Source organism: Gossypium arboreum, chromosome 5 (genome assembly GCF_025698485.1).
Source record: "Gossypium arboreum isolate Shixiya-1 chromosome 5, ASM2569848v2, whole genome shotgun sequence".
Taxonomy (NCBI): domain Eukaryota; kingdom Viridiplantae; phylum Streptophyta; class Magnoliopsida; order Malvales; family Malvaceae; genus Gossypium; species Gossypium arboreum.
The window spans coordinates 23,036,441-23,054,980 of record NC_069074.1 but is presented as its reverse complement, the minus strand read 5'-3'; the positions used below and the strand labels follow the sequence as shown (position 1 = coordinate 23,054,980).

Here is an 18,540-nt window from a genome sequence, read left to right as displayed (position 1 = left end):
TCTTGTAGTTATCCATTTTTCATCTGGGTAATGCTTAACATTTCTTTTGTTCAGAGTATGTCATTTTACTATTTATTATTTAAATAAACCACATAATGAGATGCATGAAAATTGTCAGGTATGGACGAAAAGGATACCTCACATTTATTTATTTCAAAGGTAGCAAAGAAAGAAAGTTAACCAAGGATAGTAAAAAGTATTATAAAGAGAAAGGGGATCGCATTCAAAGGATACAAATGCTCTAGATATTCAACACATGAACTCTTCCACGTTTCTTAATCAAGAATCCTTTCGAGTGTGGCTTCTTGTGTAGAAAATTTCGAGCTTTTAGAAATGCTTCAAATACTGTAGTCTTGCTGTTTGACCCACCGTTCAACCGCCTTGCTCTTTAAGCCCGGGTTTGCTTCATTAGGATGCCCTTTCGGGTTTTCATCCTAATCATTTGTGTTAATCAAGATGCCCTTTTCGGGTTTTCATCTTGATCTTTTTTTTTAGGCATAATATTTTTTTACAGCATCTGAGTTTACTGGGTTAGGTAACTCTTTCCCATCCATCTCAGTGAGAATCAAAGCTCCACTTGAGAAAGCCTTCTTCACCACATATGGTCCTTCCCAATTTGGTGCCCATTTTCCTCGGAAGTCTTTTTATATTGGGAGAATCTTTCTCAGCACGAGTTCTCCTTCATGGAATTCTCTTGGCCGTACTTTCTTGTCATGGTCTGCGATCATTCTCTTCTGGTACATCTGTCCATAACAGATTGCCTTCAAACGTTTTTCTTCGAGAAGGTTTAACTGGTCATATTGAGCTCGAACCCACTCTGCTTCCTCTAGTTTCGACTCCATTAAGACTTGTAGAGAGGGGATCTCAACTTCGATAGGTAGCATAGCTTCTATTGCATAGACCTGAGAGAAAGGAGTTGCTCCCGTAGATGTCTATACAGATGTGCGATATGCATACAAAACCAATGGTAGCTTCTCGTGCCAGTCCTTATATGTCTCTATCATTTTTCCAATAATCTTCTTAATATTTTTGTTGGCCGCTTCAACAGCTCCGTTCATCTTTGGGCGATAGGGCTAGGAGTTATGATGCTTTATTTGAAATTGCTCACACACTTCTTTCATCATCTTGTTATTCAAATTCAAGGCATTATCTGAAATGATTCTTTCAGGTAAACCATATCGACAAATGATTTCCTTTTTTAAGAACCTGCAAACTGCAGTCTTTATCACATTAGCAAATGAAGCGGCTTCTATCCACTTCGTGAAGTAATCTATCACTACAAAAATGAATCGGTGTCCATTAGAAGATTTTGGGGAAATTGGACTTATAACATCCATGCCCCGCATAGAAAAAGGCCACGGAGAAGTCATGAATAGAAAAAGGCCACGGAGAAGTCATGACATAAAGGGGAGAAGGGGCTGCATGAATTTTATCGCCATAAATTTGACATTTGTGGCACTTTCGTGCATAACTAATACAGTCGCTTTCCATCGTCAGCTAGTAGTATCCGAGTCTCATAATCTTCCTGGCCATAGTGAAACCATTGGCATGCGTCTCCAAAATTCCTTCATGGACATCTTCAAGTATTTTTTTAGCTTCAACATCATCCACGCATCTCAAGAGCACTTGATCTTTTCCTCTTTTGTACAGGATGTCCCCATCAAGAACAAATCCCGCTGCCATTCTTCTGATTGTTCTTTTGTCGTTCTCATTTGCTTGTTCGGGATACCTTTGATTCTTGATATATTCTAAGATATCATGGAACCATGGTCGTCCGTCTGCCTCTTTTTCAATGCTAAAATAGTGTGCAGGGACCTCGTATATGCTCATTTAGAGAGGCATTATTTATGTTTCTCTATTTGCTTTAAACATTGAAGCCAATGTGGCTAAGGCATAAGCCAATTGGTTTTCTTCTCATGGGAGATAATTGAAAGTTACTTCTTTAAATTCTTTGATTAGTTTCGCCACTAGATCACTGTATTTAACCAATTTCGAATCCCTCACTTCCCAATCTCCACGGATTTGGTGAATCACCAGCGCTGAGTCACCGTACACTTCTAGAATTTTGACATTTCGTTCAATAGCTGCATGAAGTCTCATGATACAAGCCTCATACTCCGCTATGTTATTGGTACAGAAGAAATTCAGCTTGGCAGTGAACGGATAATGGTTCTCTTCTGGTGATATCAAGACTGCTCCAATCCCATGCCCCAAGGCATTCGATGCTCTATCAAAGCTCATTTTCCATGACTTTTCTTTTAATGACTCGCACTTTTTTTCTGTAATGCACATCAAGTCTTCATCCGGAAAATCAAATATCAATGGCTCGTATTCATCCGTTGTTCGAGTTGCTAAGAAGTCAGCTATTGCGCTTCTTTTTATCGACTTTTGGCTCACATAGACGATGTTGTATTCTGATAGTAGGATCTGCTATCGTGCCATTCTTCCTGAGAGTGCAAGTGATTCCATCATGTACTTTATTGGGTCCAGCTTTGAAATTAACCATTTCATATGATACAACATATATTGCCTGAGCCTCCGAACTACCCAAACCAAAGCGCAACAGAATTTTTCAATTGACGAGTACTTTGCCTCATACTCTGTGAACTTTTTGCTGAGATAGTAAATCACATTTTCTCTTTTCTCTGACTCATCATATTGCCCCAATACGCAACCCATTGAATTTTTGAACACAGTCAGATACAATATTAACTGTCTTCCTGGAGTTGGCGGTACTAGCACCGGGGGACTAGACAAGTACTGTTTTATCTTGTCAAAAGCCACTTGGCACTCTTTGTTCCATTCTCCAGGATTATGCTTCCGAAGGCGTCGAAAAATTGGGTCACACTGGTTGGTAAGTTGAGCAATGAACCGAGCGATGTAATTCAACCTCCCTAAAAATCCTCTGACTTTTTTTTGCGTGCGCAGAGGTGGTAGTTCTTGTATGACTTTTATCTTATCTGGATCAACTTCAATGCCTCTCTCGCTAACGATGAAGCCTAGCAATTTTCCCGAGGTAGCCCCAAACGTAAATCTGCCTGGATTAAGCTTCACCTGGAACTTTCTCAGTTTTTCCAACAACTTCCTGAGGTTCCCAACATGCTCTCTTTCCCCCTTGGATTTGGCGATCATATCATCGACGTAGACTTCTATTTCTTTGTGCATCATGTCATGAAACAACATCACCATGGCCCTCTGATATGTTGCCCCAGTGTTCTTTAATCCGAACAGCATCACCTTATAACAAAATATTCCCCACATTGTTACAAAAGCAGTTTTTTCCATATCCTCAGGAGCCATCTTTATCTGATTATAACCCGAGAATCCAGCTATGAACGAAAGCAATGAATGTATCGCTGTGTTATCCACCAATTTATCAATGTGTGGCAAAGGAAAATTATCTTTAGGACTTGCTCGATTCAAATCACGATAATCCACACACATTCGTACCTTGCTGTCTTTCTTTGGTACTGGGACTATGTTAGCTACCCATTGTGGGTATTTGGAGACTTGTAGGAAGCCAGCATCGAATTTTTTCTTGACTTCTTATTTTAACAGCATTTCAGGTCTCATTCGTCTTAGCTTCTATTGAATAGGTTTGCATTCTGGTTTCAGTGGGAGTCTATGGACCACTACATCCTCATCCAATCCTGGCATGTCCTGATACGACCATGAAAATACATCTTTATACTCATGAAAAACATGATCAAATCATGTTTGGTGTTATCCGAAATGGAGGTCCCAATCTTCACTTCTTGCCTCTTTTCTTCATTTCCCAAGTTTACTATCTCAACAGATTCTTGATGAGGTAGAATCTGTTTATCTTCTTGTTCTACCATTCTTAGTAAGTCAGGAGACGAGACATAGTCTTCAACATTTTCCTCAGCTTCGAACTTTCCTAAACAAATAGCTTTCTCGAAATCGATTTCAAGATTTGTAACGGGTTTGTTCATATCATTGATATCTGAGCACTTGAAAGTTGAATGGAAAAGAAAACTATAGAGGAGCATCAAAGTATTGGAACCAACAAGCATACTATTGTGGCATGATGTGAGATATATGCAATGACAGGCTATGAGAGTAGGGAAAAATAATGAAGTTAATAAAAAGACCATGACAAAATGCATCTCCATTAATGTTTATTTAAATGATAAAGAGCAAATATAAACTCTTACAAAAGAATCCCGCTATTACTTAGGGACACACAAAAAGAAGAGTGTTAACATTAAGCATACTCTAGAAGAGACTTTGAAACTACAAGAAGGTTCACAGCAGTCCAATTTTTCAAAACGAATCTAGGAGGGCAAGGGCGTATCATTGAAACATCTTTAATTATATCATTTCCTTTGTCAATGACATTTATACTGACATTCTGAAGACCCCTTTCAATTAATAATAGCGTGCTTCATGGATTATCTTGCTTGGGGTATATCATTCCTGCAGATGTAAATGTTTTTGACAAATGAAGATACATTATGGGCTCCCATTCTAATTCTCGGCCTAAGGCTCTTACAATCCGCCTTTTTCGATCTTTCTGCAATTGTTTTCTTCTTTATCACATATCCAGTTCGAACCCTAAACCATATCGAGCCTTGTGGGGCATTGGTTTTAGAGCTCTAACTATCCCTTGCTGATATCTTCCCAAACCTTTTCTTGCTCGAGCTCAATTCCCATCTGGGTATTCCTTGACAGCTTGGGCACGGGAATTTTATTTCCTTCAGCAACGAACGTAGCATTGATAAATTTGAAAGAATGAAAGGAACATTCTACTGCATCCTTGCTTACTTCGAGGTATGGTTCATCAGCAGAGATAGATGCGATAATGTCTTCCTCACCCACGACAGTAACCAAAAGACTATCCATGATAAACTTTACTTTTTGATGGAGAGATGAAAGAACTGCCCCAACAGAGTGGATCCAAGACCTTCCTAAAAGGCAATTATATGAAGGCGTGATGTCCATGACCTGAAACTCGATGTCGTATATATAGGGGCCCACTTCTAGAGGAATTTCAATTTTTCCCATGACTTTTCGTCTTGTCCCATCGAATGCTCTTACTATAGAGTGACAAGGCCTTAGATAAGATATATCAATTGGAATTCTAGAAAGCGTGGCCAAAGGCATGACATTGAGTGCTGACCCGTTATCAATGAGCACATTCGGTATTATATAACCCTTATAACGGGTTGTGATATGTAATGCTTTTACGGAGCCCTTACCATTTGGCATTATTTCTTCATCACTGAAAGAAATAAAATTATTTGCGTTCAGGTTATTCACCCACTTATCAAGTTTTTCGACAGATATATTGCTTGCCACGTAATCTTGATTTAACACTTTCAGCAAAGTATTCCGATGTGGTTCTAAATTCAACAGTAGGGATAATACTGAGATTCGTACCGGTTGTTTGCTTAACTGTTCCACTACGTTATATTCACTATGCTTGATGAACTTCAAGAATTCATGTGCTTCCTCTTCATTCACAAGCCTTTTAACTTCTTGTTCAGACAGAGTCTCAAGTTTAACCTCGGCCTCATGCATCGGTGCCTTTCCTTTCTGCTTCAAGTCATTAGTCTTCTTCATCGATTCGACCACTTTAGAATAACACCTCCCACTGCGGGTGAAGTATCCTACTTCGCCAACATTTTCGGCCGTGACTTTAGATTTTTCACTTTCAGGTATGATAATGTTGACATCATATTTCCATGGTACTGCTTTGTTGTCATTGTAAGGGAAAGGAGATGGTACTTCAATTGTCATCTTTAGTTTCACTTGCTTCTTTTTTGCATCATAATAAACCACCAACGGTTGATCGGCACTATAAGGGAAAACTGATGATTGATTTTTAGAAGTGCATACTTCTCCTTTATCAGCCTCTTCCTTTTTGTTAAAGATCTTGACTTCCTTGTTGTCCATCATGTCTTGAAGTAGTTTTCTGAATCCTTCACAAGACTGGATGTCATGCCTCTCGATCTCATGAAAATCACAAAAATATTGACTTTTTGTATTTCCTTCTTTGAAAATTCTGTTGGGCCGACAGAGCAGCCCCTTTTCAATCATTACCTCCCAAATCTTTCGCAGTGGTGTCTTTATTTCAGAAACACAACTTTTGGCACGCCACCTGTCTTCTTTTTTCAACGCGCTCATGTTTTCTTCAGTGTGGTTAGGGAGCAGATTTCCAGTCGTATTGCCAGTACCATCAAATTGTAAAATACCTGTATCGATAAGACCTTGAACCCTCATTTTAAAGGTTAGACAATTTTCTATAGAATGCCCCTGGTTTTCGGCGTGGTACATGCAATTGGCATTAGGATCGTACCATTTTGGGTATGGAGGCTTCAGAGGTGTCATATAATATGGGGATATTAATTATTTTTCCAACAGTTTAGGGTACAGCTCTCCATATGACACGAGAATTGGGGTGAACTGGGGTTTTTTAGGATTGGATCTTGTCAGTCTTTGTTCATTTTTGGGTTGGTTTTGAGCATGCATGGTATTTGGTGGGAACATGGCAAATGGTCTTTGGTTATCTGTGGCGTAGACGGGGTAAGGAGGAGGTGCTTGATAGTAAGGGCTTTGGGGTGGATAATAAAAGTTTGGAGGTGGGCGATATCGAGGTCGTGGCTGGACTGGATAAGGATTAGAAGTGTAGTGGCTCTTAGTTCCCACCATATGGGTTTCTGCTTCTTCTTTCTTTATGGGTGTTGCCCTTTTCAAGCTCTCAGAACCTTCTACCCTTCCACTTTTGATGGTATTTTCTATAAGTTCTCTGGATATTACAATATCTGCGAAGTCTTTCGTGGCAGTTCCTACCAACTTATCATAAAACGGAGTTTTCAACGTGCTGATGAAGAGAACCGTTATTTCAATTTTAGTCAATGGGGGTTCTACTTGAGCCGAGATATCCCTCCACCTTTGCGCGTATTACCTAAAAGTCTGCGTCGGCTTCTTTTCCATCATCTGTAGAGTTAGTCGATCAGGTACCATGTCAGATACATGCTTGTATTGTTCACAAAATACTGACACCAAGTCTTTCGATGATCGGATCCTTTCTCTACTAAGTTGATTATACCATCGAAGGGCCGATCCAACCAAGCTGTCTTTGAAACAGTGTATTAACAATTTATCTTCACTCACGAAACCAATCATCTTCCGGCAAAACATGACAAGATGGGCCTTTGGACATTTCGTTCCGTCATATTTTTCAAAATCTGGCACTTTAAATTTTGGAGTTAGGACCAGATCGGGCACCAAACTAAGCTCTTTGGCACTTAGTACAGAGAAGGTTTCAGCACCTTCTATCGCCTTGAGCCTTTCTCCAAGCTCCTATACTTATCCTGGGAATCATGATCATCCATTTTCAACCTGACTATTTCTACCGGATCATCCAAATCTAGAACATTGGGATCAGCAGGATTAGCTCCGGGGTTCGATACGAATAAACCTATAAGCAGGGGGTACGGGTTGTTGCTCCAAGCTTGCAGGTTCCCCTTGAGGATATCCTCTTTGCGTTGCATGGGCGTGAGGTGGAGTGAATCCTGGGGGATAGAGCGGATCCTGATCATGATTAGTTCTTGGCTGAGGCTTTATAGTGTCAGGGCTCTACATAGGTCCCTTTCCTTTGACCAAAGCTGTCATCATCTCCATCATTTTGGCCATCTGATCTCTTTGCTCGAGTGATTCCTCTCGAGATCTTAACATCAGATCACTTGCTTCCTGTTGTGACTTGGTCAACTGCTCTTGTAATTCTCTTTGGGTCCTTTCTATCCTTTCAATTCTCTCATTGAACTCGGCTTCCATAATTCTAGCTTTTCAACGTGTCTTATAAGAATGGCGTGATTCCAGACTTGGAGTGTCGCAGCTGTGGATTATACGATTTTAGCCTTAGTGAATGATTGTGGTGATATGTACATACAATGAATGAATGTCAAATGAATGTTAGTCATGAATGAATGTGCAAGAATTTGGTGTTGATTTCAAGATGGCCCCTACTTAGGCATTTCATTAATCAAAATAGTCTATTACAAAACGTTTCGCTATTTTCGATTCAACAGTTACCCAAACTTTCTAGCCATATTGCCTTGTTTCTTCACTCATTCTAAGAATTCTAATATGCTTGATCTTTGACTCGGAGAGAATTGGCAACTGAGAGCTTCGGCTTCATCTGATAATTGCACAAGTTGCATGCCGCCTTGTGAATTTCATTGATCAAAAAGCCGAGTTGTATTCATTTTTCTTGGAGAGCTCTTTCGTAGGCGTGAATGTCTCTGTTGTACTGACTATTCTTTTCTTCTAGGGCTTTTAGGAGATTATCCAACTGTTGCTGTTGAGCTTGCAGTGTATTTTCTAAATCTCGTACTTTCCTTCTTAGCTCTTGATGTTTAGATTGACTAGTCACACATTCTGCAGACATAGTTTCATACTCAGCATTCTTCTTTCTTAACTCTATCATAGCACACACAGTTTTTTCCTCTTCTTTCTTTGTTTTCCCTTTCCAGGATTCCATCTCACCTTTGATGTTGCTAATTTCTTCCTTCCATTCTACTGACGACTTGCCCAAACCACTATTTTTTATAGTGTTTCTTAATTTTTTATTTTCAAAATGAAAGTCCCTTAAGTCGTTTCTCACGATCTCAACTTCTTTTTGAACTTTCATGGTTTTGGATTCTTCAATTTGAACCCCGATCTTTAGCTGGTAGTTTTCCTCTTGAAGAGAACTAATATCCTGTAACAGCTTGGCCTTTTCACGTTCGAATTCATGTCTCACTACATCCAGCTCGGATGGCATTTCCTCTGAGAAAGGATTTTGGAAAGTGTAACTCGTCGGTGAGATTTGTTGACTATTCATTCGTCGTTTTCTCCATAAGTCATAATTCTTAGTGATAGTATCAGCATAAAGGGCTAACTCCATTAGGTGAATTTTCTTCCAAGACTTTACAGTATCTCGGACTCTTTTCATGTAGCCTTCACCCGTAAAGGCGAACTCTGATTGTGCCAAACCTCCGGTAGCGGGTACGAACTGTCGTGAAGCAAACTGCCTTTGAACCATTAACGGAGCATATCCAATTCCTCCCCATAATCCTAGTAAAGGCACTCAATATTGGCTTCCACATTTGTATAATAGAACTAAAGAACGGTTCCATGGTGCTCTCCAGGTTATATCTTCGGTACGAAGGTTCTGAAAAACTGAAACCCAATGCTTTCGGTGACATCCTTTGGCCAATCTTTCTCAAGGTAAGCTTTTAATGGGGTGAATGTTTTTGAAAACATGTGGAAAGGTGTACGCTCCACTTTCCAAAAATGGCTTAGAATCCAGACATTAAGTAACTGGGCGCATCCGATAAAACTTCCTTCCCCTTTCCTCCTACAACAACTTAGAGATCTAAAAGTTTCGGCCAAGATAGCCCAGACGGGGTTGATCCCTTGCTTCAATCTTTCGAAGAAATCCACTACCGCGACTTCTATATGCCCAAGAACTTTTGGGAAAACAATTATTCCGTAAATGGCCAAAGCAAACAGATCAATCCTCTTTACAATATCTGGATGGTTTTGAACTAAATCTTGTAGAGAAAACCACGAAACACAACTAACTTCGTTCTTTTTCTTTATTTATTTTTCAGCCCACATATCAGCCATTCCCGTCAACCTTACTAACTTTTTCTTGAAGGTCATTGGTTTGGGTTCTTTCACATATATCTTGCCGAATTGTACATTATCAATGCGAAGCAAGGCAGCATACTCTTCTATGGTCAGAGTCATATCTTCCTGATTGAAAGTGAAACATTGGTATGCTGGGTCCCAGAATCGAACCATGGCTTGAATTAGTTGTTCGTCTATGTTGACAGCGACCAAGTGAGCTATATCCCCATACTTTTCAGTGAAGATACCCCTAGTGTCTGAATCCCACTGTTTCCAAATTCGAGTCAAATCCTCGAGGTTATTCTGACGAACATTTGTAGTTACTTACTCGGGAAGATTAGAGATACATCTTTTTGTTAAACTTTCCCCTTTCGCTTTTTGAATTTTCGAAGATCAATCTCGAATCACGGCATTTTTCTTGGTCACTTGTGTAATTGACTCCTCCATTAGAAACCTGTTTTTGGGAACCAATCTTTAATCAACACCACCCTAATCAAGATGCCTATGATGCATGATGAAAAATAAAAACAAAGACAAACAAACTTGGTTAGTAATCAGAACAAATAAGAACTGAGAAAAACTATAGAAACTCCAACAAATTAAGCTACCCGGTTTAATTCCTTTGCATAAACAGTGTAAATGTAAAGGAAATGAAAGGCCAAAGGCGTTTCTCCCGTGTACTTATTTTGGTGACTATTAAAGGACAGAGGTTCGGCATGGCTCTAATTAGATGGCTCATATGGTTTACTTTATGCGGTTTCGGTTCTAGACAGGTACTCGAATTGTTCGTACTATCGTCTACTAAGACTTGTACGAAGCCTCGGCCGTAGCCCATCACAAGCTCACGAGTTTGATTCGAGGGATTACATTTACTTATTCCTAAGCGAAGGGACAAGTTAACTCACGAAAGCATAAGTTATATGTAACCCGAAAGTATTCACTAGCCTATGCGGAGGGACGAGTTAACTCACGAAGGCATAGCGTTTACTTCCACTTAAGCGGATGGAGCCCGGGTAGAGAGCTCATGTTATGCAAAAATGCAAGTGCACGGTGTGTGGGGAGAAACTCACAAACCTTTACGTTTTATTTAAAAAACTAAACTAAAAATAAAAAATAAAACCATAAGAACTTAGAGCTGAAAATCAACAAGATGAAACAAATTAGAAGAATATTTACAACATGATGCAAATGCATGACTTTTCAAAAACAAAATTTAAGGATCGTGACTAAATATTAATTTGAACAAGGAATTTTGAAAATTTTGACAACACGCGTTTAATTCTAAACTTGACTCTAAAAAAAAAGTCCCCAGTGGAGTCGCCAGCTGTAGCGACGTGAAAAATTTTACTTTGGTCGCTAGTTGAGGCGATTATTTGAAAATTTGAAAATGGAATTTCGATTTTAAAAAGAAAATGAGTCGCCACCGATGTTTTTTTCTAGGTGTGATCGGACACCTAATAAATCTTCATTTTAGAAAAGAAAATTTATTTTTGAACAAAAATGAAAGCCGAATTTGGGTCTACGCAAAAATCCAGAGGAAAATAAGGTTTGGGAGTTGGTTACGCGCGAGGAAGGTATTCGCACCCTCGCGATGCCCAAAATTGGTATCTTGTTAAACACGCGTTGTCTTAATTCTCAAGAATACAAGTTCAATTTAAATTTTAATTTTGATCCGATCAAAACACGAGAATTTTTTAAAATTTCGGTTTCTTTTGAGAAGGGCGTTTCGTTTTTAACACGAGCCGATGATATTCACCCAACATAGCGATGAAATCGATGACTTAATGTTAAATCGGTACGTTACCTTATTTATTGAAATTAAAAACGTGAATGAAAAATATTTTAAAATAAGAATAAAAAGAAAAAGAAAACTAATATCGATGTTGAAATAAGATGTGATCTAATATGCTAAATTCGCACAGGCAAATAATAATGAAAAGTTAAGAATATCTGAAGCAAATAATATATAAAACATTAACAATGTATATGTGATAATAATAGTCATAAAACAATAGTAGTGCATATGGTGTTAAACATGATAATAATAGTAATAATACAAATATAAAATAGTAGTGAACATATATATATAAAACATATAATACTAGATTTTAAAAAATATATACATATACAATATATATTGAAAATAGTAATAATACAAAAAAATAACTAATAATAATAATAACGATATATAAATATATACGTAATAATAAGAATAAAAAGTATAAACATAGTATTAAAAATATGTACATAATATAGCGTTAAAAATACATACATAATATAGTTATTTAAAAACATATACATAAGATAATATGCAAGAAAAAAATATAAATAATACAAGATTAAAATATTTACATAATATATACATATTAGAAATAAAAAAATGACTATTAATAATACTACATAAATATATACATATATATATTAAAGATAAATACATAATAATATTAAAAGTATGTACATAATATAGTGTTAAAATACATACATAATATAGTTACTAAGATAATATATACATAAGATAATATAAAATATATACATGAAATAGTATAAAAATATATAACTAATAATATTAAAATATATACATAATATATATAAAAACATATACAATATATATATATATTAGAAATGATAATAATATGAAAAAACTATTAATACACTACATAAATATGTACATGTATATACATATATAAATATTAAGTGAAAATCAATACTAGTACTAATAATAATAATAATAAATATATATATGCATATAATAGTAAAAACGACACATTTAAAAAATATAACTAAATATAATATAATAATAATATAAAATAATAGTGATAACAATAATATATATAACATGAATAATATTTAAAGCTAAATGAAATAGAAAAATAATATAAGATTCAAGATAAATACAAAAAATAAGCGAAAAAAAAGACTAAAATTGGATTAAAATCGAAGCTTTGGGGCAAATTTAAAATAAAATATAAAAAAGAGGACCCATTTGAACGCAGATGCAACCGCAGAGGACTAAAAAAGTAATTTACCAGAGCCCTTAAAACGATGTCACTGAAGGGAAGACCAAATCGCAAAGCGCGATAAATTTCAGGGCCAATTTAAAAGAAATAAAAACTTGATTGCAAAATATAGAAAAAGCGGAAGGGCCGCGCGCGCAATTAGCCCCTAAGAGCAAAAACGCGTGGATCCTGAGTGGGTAAGATCGGGTTGACCCGATCCAGGGAAAAACAATGTCGTTTTATGCCTTGGATCCCAAGGTCAAAACGTCGTCGTATTGCTTGGGTATTTAAACCCCAAAAACTTTCTTTTTTCTTCATTTCAGCCTCTCAAACAATAAAAAAAAACAAGAAAACCTTTAAAAAAAAAACTCTCTCCCCCACCCTCTGAATCTGGCCAAACTCTGATGGGACCTCCACCACACGCCGTCGTCGCCGGCCACCGTCGCCAACCACCACACACGATGGCCAGAAGTTCAAAAGGTAACCTTTTTTTTGTTTTTTGTTTTTTATTTTAATAATACATATGTATATGTATATAAAAAGAGAGAAAAAAGAAAAAAAGAAAAAGAGATTCGAAAGAAGAAAAAAAAAGAAGAAAAGGATGCCAACCACCTTTTGTCGTTTTTGTATTTTATTCTTTTTTTTGGTTATCCTCTGTTTTAGTGTTACTCTCTGCTTTGGTGGTTTGGAGTCACTTGTTTTGTGTTTAAAACTATGGTTTTATATTCATGAATTGCCGAAAATCCTTTACATTGTTGTTTTTAGTGGCTTTTATAGCCTTTACAATGTTTTTGTTTATTATTTGTTGTCTTTTCTTTTTGATTCCTTGCAGGTGCAAGTGGGCGACGGTGACGTGTTGCAGGTGGCTGGTGGTGCAGAAGGAAGTTGGCCGTAAGTCAGGGGGTGGTTGCGGCGCCACAAGTTAGGGGGCTAGGGTTAGATTTAGGGTTTTTTTTGTTTGTTTCTGATTTTGGGTTTCAGTGTTTGGGCTGTTAGGAATTGGGTTTGGGGTTTGGGTTATTGTTGGGTCAAAATTGTAAGGGGTTAATTTAAGTGTTGGGCTTCTATTGGGTTTTGATATAAATGGGTTTAAGTGGGTCTAATGGGCTAAGGGTTTTGGGTTGGTTTGATTCAATTTGGGTTTGGGTTAGGTGGGTCAAAATTGGCCTGCAACAGCTCACCAATGCACGACGTCGTATTTCTCAAAACTTTTGTGGCGTTTTTAAACAATCGCCGCTAATGCTTCACCTATTGTGGCGTTTTAGAAAAAACGCCGCTAATTCTCGATATATTGCGGCGTTTGCAGGAAGCGCCGCTAATGCCTCTATAGCTTACCGATACACAGCGTCGTTTTCCTCAACACTTTTGCGGCGTTTTTACAAAACCGCTGCTAATAGTCCCCTTTTGCGGCGTTTTTTTGACAAGCGCCACTCTATCTCTAACCTTTAGCGGCGTTTTTATTCAACCGCCACTAATGTACATCTTTTGCAGCGTTTTTTGTCCAAATGCCGCTGAAAGCGCCGCTAAATGTCTATTTTGTTGTAGTGTTGGAAGCATTGAATCATTAATTCAGCTAAACCATACTATAAACAACAGACTTTTGTGATAGTTACTCGTACCGACAATGTATCATAATAATCATTGAAAACCTAAGAAATAAGCTTACAAACGTTAACAAAAATTGCCTCAATTTCTGTCATTAAGGCTCAAATCATGGAAACTTGGGATAAAATAGCATCAAGGTTAGTCATTTAGGCTCTTGGCTAATCAAATAATGCCTTAAGTAATCCCTAAACATTTCACAAAACACAATTTTAATCATGCCTACATTTACCCAAATGAATAATAATTAATTCAAGCATTATTTATCCACAAGTATCCATATAGTCTATTTATCCTTTGGCACAAATCATACATATTTTCATGAAAAACAATTATCTCTATCCTATTATGCAATTTAACTTATTGAACTAACTCATTTACTTTTAAAACAAATACCAAATTATGTAACGCCCTAATTTTCGGGAATTCTGTGAATGTTGGCAAAATTTCATACTTTAATTTTGTCATTTGTGAGTGAAATTATGAAATAGGACCTATGTGAAAATGTTTGAAAATGCTATAGGCTAAATTGAAGTGACTAAATAAATAGGAGTGCAAAATAGGAGGATTTGCATGACAAACCTCCCATTTTATATGAAGTGGCCAGCCATCATGTTGTTGTAGACAAAATGTACACTTGATATCCATAATTTATGGTACAAATTGATACAAATTGATAATAGGTTAGGTAAATGTTCCATGATAATAGGTTAGGTAAATGTTCCATGATAATGGGTTAGGTAAATGTTTCATGATAATGGGTTAGGTAAATGTTTCATGATAAGAATTTCATGTCTTTTGTATTAAAGAATTAAATGGATGAAATATGAAGTTTTATTAAAAGAAAAAGGGGTGTGATGCGGTCGTTGAGAGCACCAAAAATAACCTATTCCCTGTAAAATAATAAAAATAGAAAAAGAATAGTAAAGGGAAAGTAGGGTCGAATCTTCAGGGACCGGATTATACGAATGCTTGTTTCTCGAAATCCTGGACAGAATTGTGCCCAAGAAAACCTGCGTTCCTGGAAAAATAAAAAAAAATAGATTTTAAGAATTGATTTTGGAAGCGAAAATAAAATTAAAACAGATTTTAAAGTTTACTGAAATTATGATTACGAAAATAATAAAAATAATAAAAAGAGTTTTAAGTGAAAAGAAATTCTTATGGGAAAGTTCCAGCCTCCGGTTGTCTCATTCCGCCTTGGGCTCAATCCTTGGCTTTGGATGATCCTTCTCGACTCGAGTAAGCCATTATAGTGGAAGAGGACGCCTCGACCACCAGCTCCAAAGATTAGACTTACGATTTTTAGGAACCCGACTCTAGCCAAGAATCTATGCTAGATCAATGCTTCTCAATGGCGAATCCCACGCCATTTTGTCTCTTTGGCTCGCCAACCCTCGACGCATAAGTTAACGAGCCGACTATGCAATCCTTCCAAAACATACAAAGCGGCCGCCTTTGCATATGCTGAAAAGCTTACTTAAGGGCCATGGACGAAGCGTCGGCCACCAGAAAAGTGAGAAACGATAAATACTTGGCGAGAAGGCTAAGTACGGATTCTAGGCCTCAAGAACCTTTTTTGGGGAAATATTGACAACTTTTGGCTAGAAGGGTTTTAGTGGCTCATGATAATTGTGGAAAAGAAAATAAATAAAAATATGGAAAAAGAAATTTTATTGAAAAGAAATATGAAAGAACAAAAGACTTTTGGGGGAGAGTGTTTACAGAAAAAGATCCTCCCAAATAGAGTCACTGCACCCCCTATTTATAGTGCTAGGGAGATAGTCTAATTAAACTTAAATTCTAAAAAGATAAATACATTTAATTAAAGATAAACAAAGATAATTAAAATAAAATCCTAAATTTGAATAATCCTAATAATTATCTTAATATTAATTATCCTAATAGAATAAAATAAAATAGAGTCTTCCAAAATAAAATATCTTCTATTTGCTTTTAAGTCCTTGTGCCTTCCATGTTCGCACTTTTGGCACCATATTTGTCCCACGTTGCATATTGGCCCATTTAATCTCCGAATTGACGCTTTTTCCCTTGAATTGACTTTTTGCCTCCAATTTAGTCCCTAAAAGATAAAAAGACATAAATAGCTCAAATTAGTAGGCTCAAGCTCAAAATAAACACATGATTAATATATAAAAACACGTCATTTTAGAGTATTATCAAATTCCCCCCTACTTAGCCCATGCTTGCCCTCAAGTATGGTTCCTATCGACTGTGAAAGCTAGATTCTGCCATAAAAGAAATACCACTCCAAAGTTTCATAAAAATTAGTTAAAAACGCATATGAAAAATAAAGAGACCCCTAAGCTTGCTTTAAGTAAAACAGAAAAAGTATTCCAATTATTTCACACAAAAATTAAGATCGACTTGAGTTATGCCATTTAGGTAAATTACCAAACCTACTAAGACACCTTAATTATTTCCTCCTTTAGTCCCCGAAGTGCAACTTTATTAGTACTTATTTTTTTCTTTTTTTTTTCTTTTTTTTTTTTTTTCTTTTTTAAATTTATTATTATTTATTTACTTAGGAATATATTAAACCTTTTGACGCGAAGAGAGATGACAACCCAAGCACCCCACCCCGGTTACTCAGCCCAACATACTCCTAAAATTATTTATTTCCGGTTAGCGGAGTTTTACCCAACACGTCACACAATCTTTTGACGCGAAGTAGAATGACAACCCAAGCACCCTACCCCGGTTACTCGATCCACCACGATTTGAGCCATACTCATAACCTCGGCTAGCGGAGTTTTACTTGTCACGTCACACAACCTTTTGACTCAAGTAGAATGACAACCCAAGCACCCTACCCGGTTACTACTCATCACCACGATCTAAGTTGTACTCATAACCATGGAAAACATTTATTAAAAATTAAACAATATTTAAAATTCTTGAGAACTCGGAAAGAAAAAATTTAATTGTCAAAAATAAGTTTCAATAATCACCTAATAGCCATGAACATTAATTAAGCATGCAATCATTTTAAGTGTTCACTTTATATTAAACTTGATCAATTTTACAAAAAGCAAGATAGAATTAACCCTATTAATCACAATTATTTTTAGCCTAATAAAAATAAAACAATGGAGATGGCATCAATTATGGGAAAAATCATAACTTCCTTAGAAGGTAAGAATCATGCTTGTAGGTCAAACAGTAGGCAATTCCTGGTAAAATCTTGGGCATGAAAAGCGGCAGGATATTCTTAAAATAAATGGGCAGAAACGAGCACAAAACAGCAGCAACAACAATATGACAGCAAAAATAGCAGATAATAACAACGAAGAATGCCTCCCCCCACTTAAAACACATAGTCCTCGATGTGAAAGTAAAAGGAAAACAAATAGGTGGAGAAAGAGAAAAAAAAAGTTTAGAAAAACTCCCCATATAGTTACCGTTAGTAGGCGCACACGGTGGAGAAAAAGATGGCGAAACGGCAAGAGGTGGAGACGGGATGGGTGACGTGGCAACGGCAGTTCAGCTTCGGGTTCTCACCATGGTGGCTAAGAAATCGGCGGTGGGTGGTGGAGGAGAAAGGAGTCGGCGGTTATGGAGAAATTTGGGGGAAAAAATGTAAGGTTTGGGGGTTTTATTTGCTGAAAAGGGATGTTTGGCTGCAGGTTTTGAGGATTCTAAGGCTGAAATAGGACTGTTTGGCTGCAGAGATATGACATTCTGGGCTGGAATAGAACTGTTTGGCAGCTGGGATATGGCATTTTGGGCAAGAATAGAACTGTTTGGTACCATGGATAGGGTTGTTTTGGTGCACACTTTCTGTCTTTTTTTTTTTCGTATTTTCGCTCCATTTCACCTAGATGGAAGAAGAGAAATTTATTAATATTTAACTAAAATAAAATAATAAATAATAAATAATAAAAGAAAATAAAGGAAAATAATAAATAAAAATAAAAATAAAAATAAAGATTGGGTTGCCTCCTAACAAGCGCTTGTTTAACGTCGCTAGCTTGACGCCTCAACTAGTATTGGGGCTGTTCCAGCTGAATTCTTTTGTTCTTATGAGCTTGGAAATTCTCATTTTTTAACACGTCCACCATATTTGGGTTTAATAGTCCTTGTGCCTCTTTCTTTGGTTCCGTATTTTCCTCCAAGGGGTTGATCCCTTTTAAGTAAGCAATGGTCTCATCATTCTCCAAAAATGTGAATTTGAAACGCTCGAGAAGTGGTTTTAATTTCGGATCTGGTGCCTGCACAACAAAAGGTAGAAGTTTAGTATCCATAGGAGCCAATAATTTATTAACAGATTCAAAATCATCAA

The 18,540-nt window shown here is 36.9% G+C and overlaps 1 protein-coding gene across 1 annotated transcript; it reads right to left on the bottom strand.

The window, feature by feature from the left end:
- Positions 1-4,620: 4,620 nt before the first annotated feature.
- LOC108481346 (uncharacterized) lies at positions 4,621-6,243 on the bottom strand. The gene has a single exon (XM_017784490.1). It carries the CDS (start codon positions 6,241-6,243, stop codon positions 4,621-4,623), a length of 1,623 nt encoding a protein of 540 aa, XP_017639979.1.
- Positions 6,244-18,540: the final 12,297 nt, after the last annotated feature.

Bases quoted from the DNA above. Each gene is read 5' to 3' on its own strand.
- LOC108481346 (XM_017784490.1), bottom strand. From the start codon at position 6,243: ATGAGGGTTCAAGGTCTTATCGATACAGGTATTTTACAATTTGATGGT.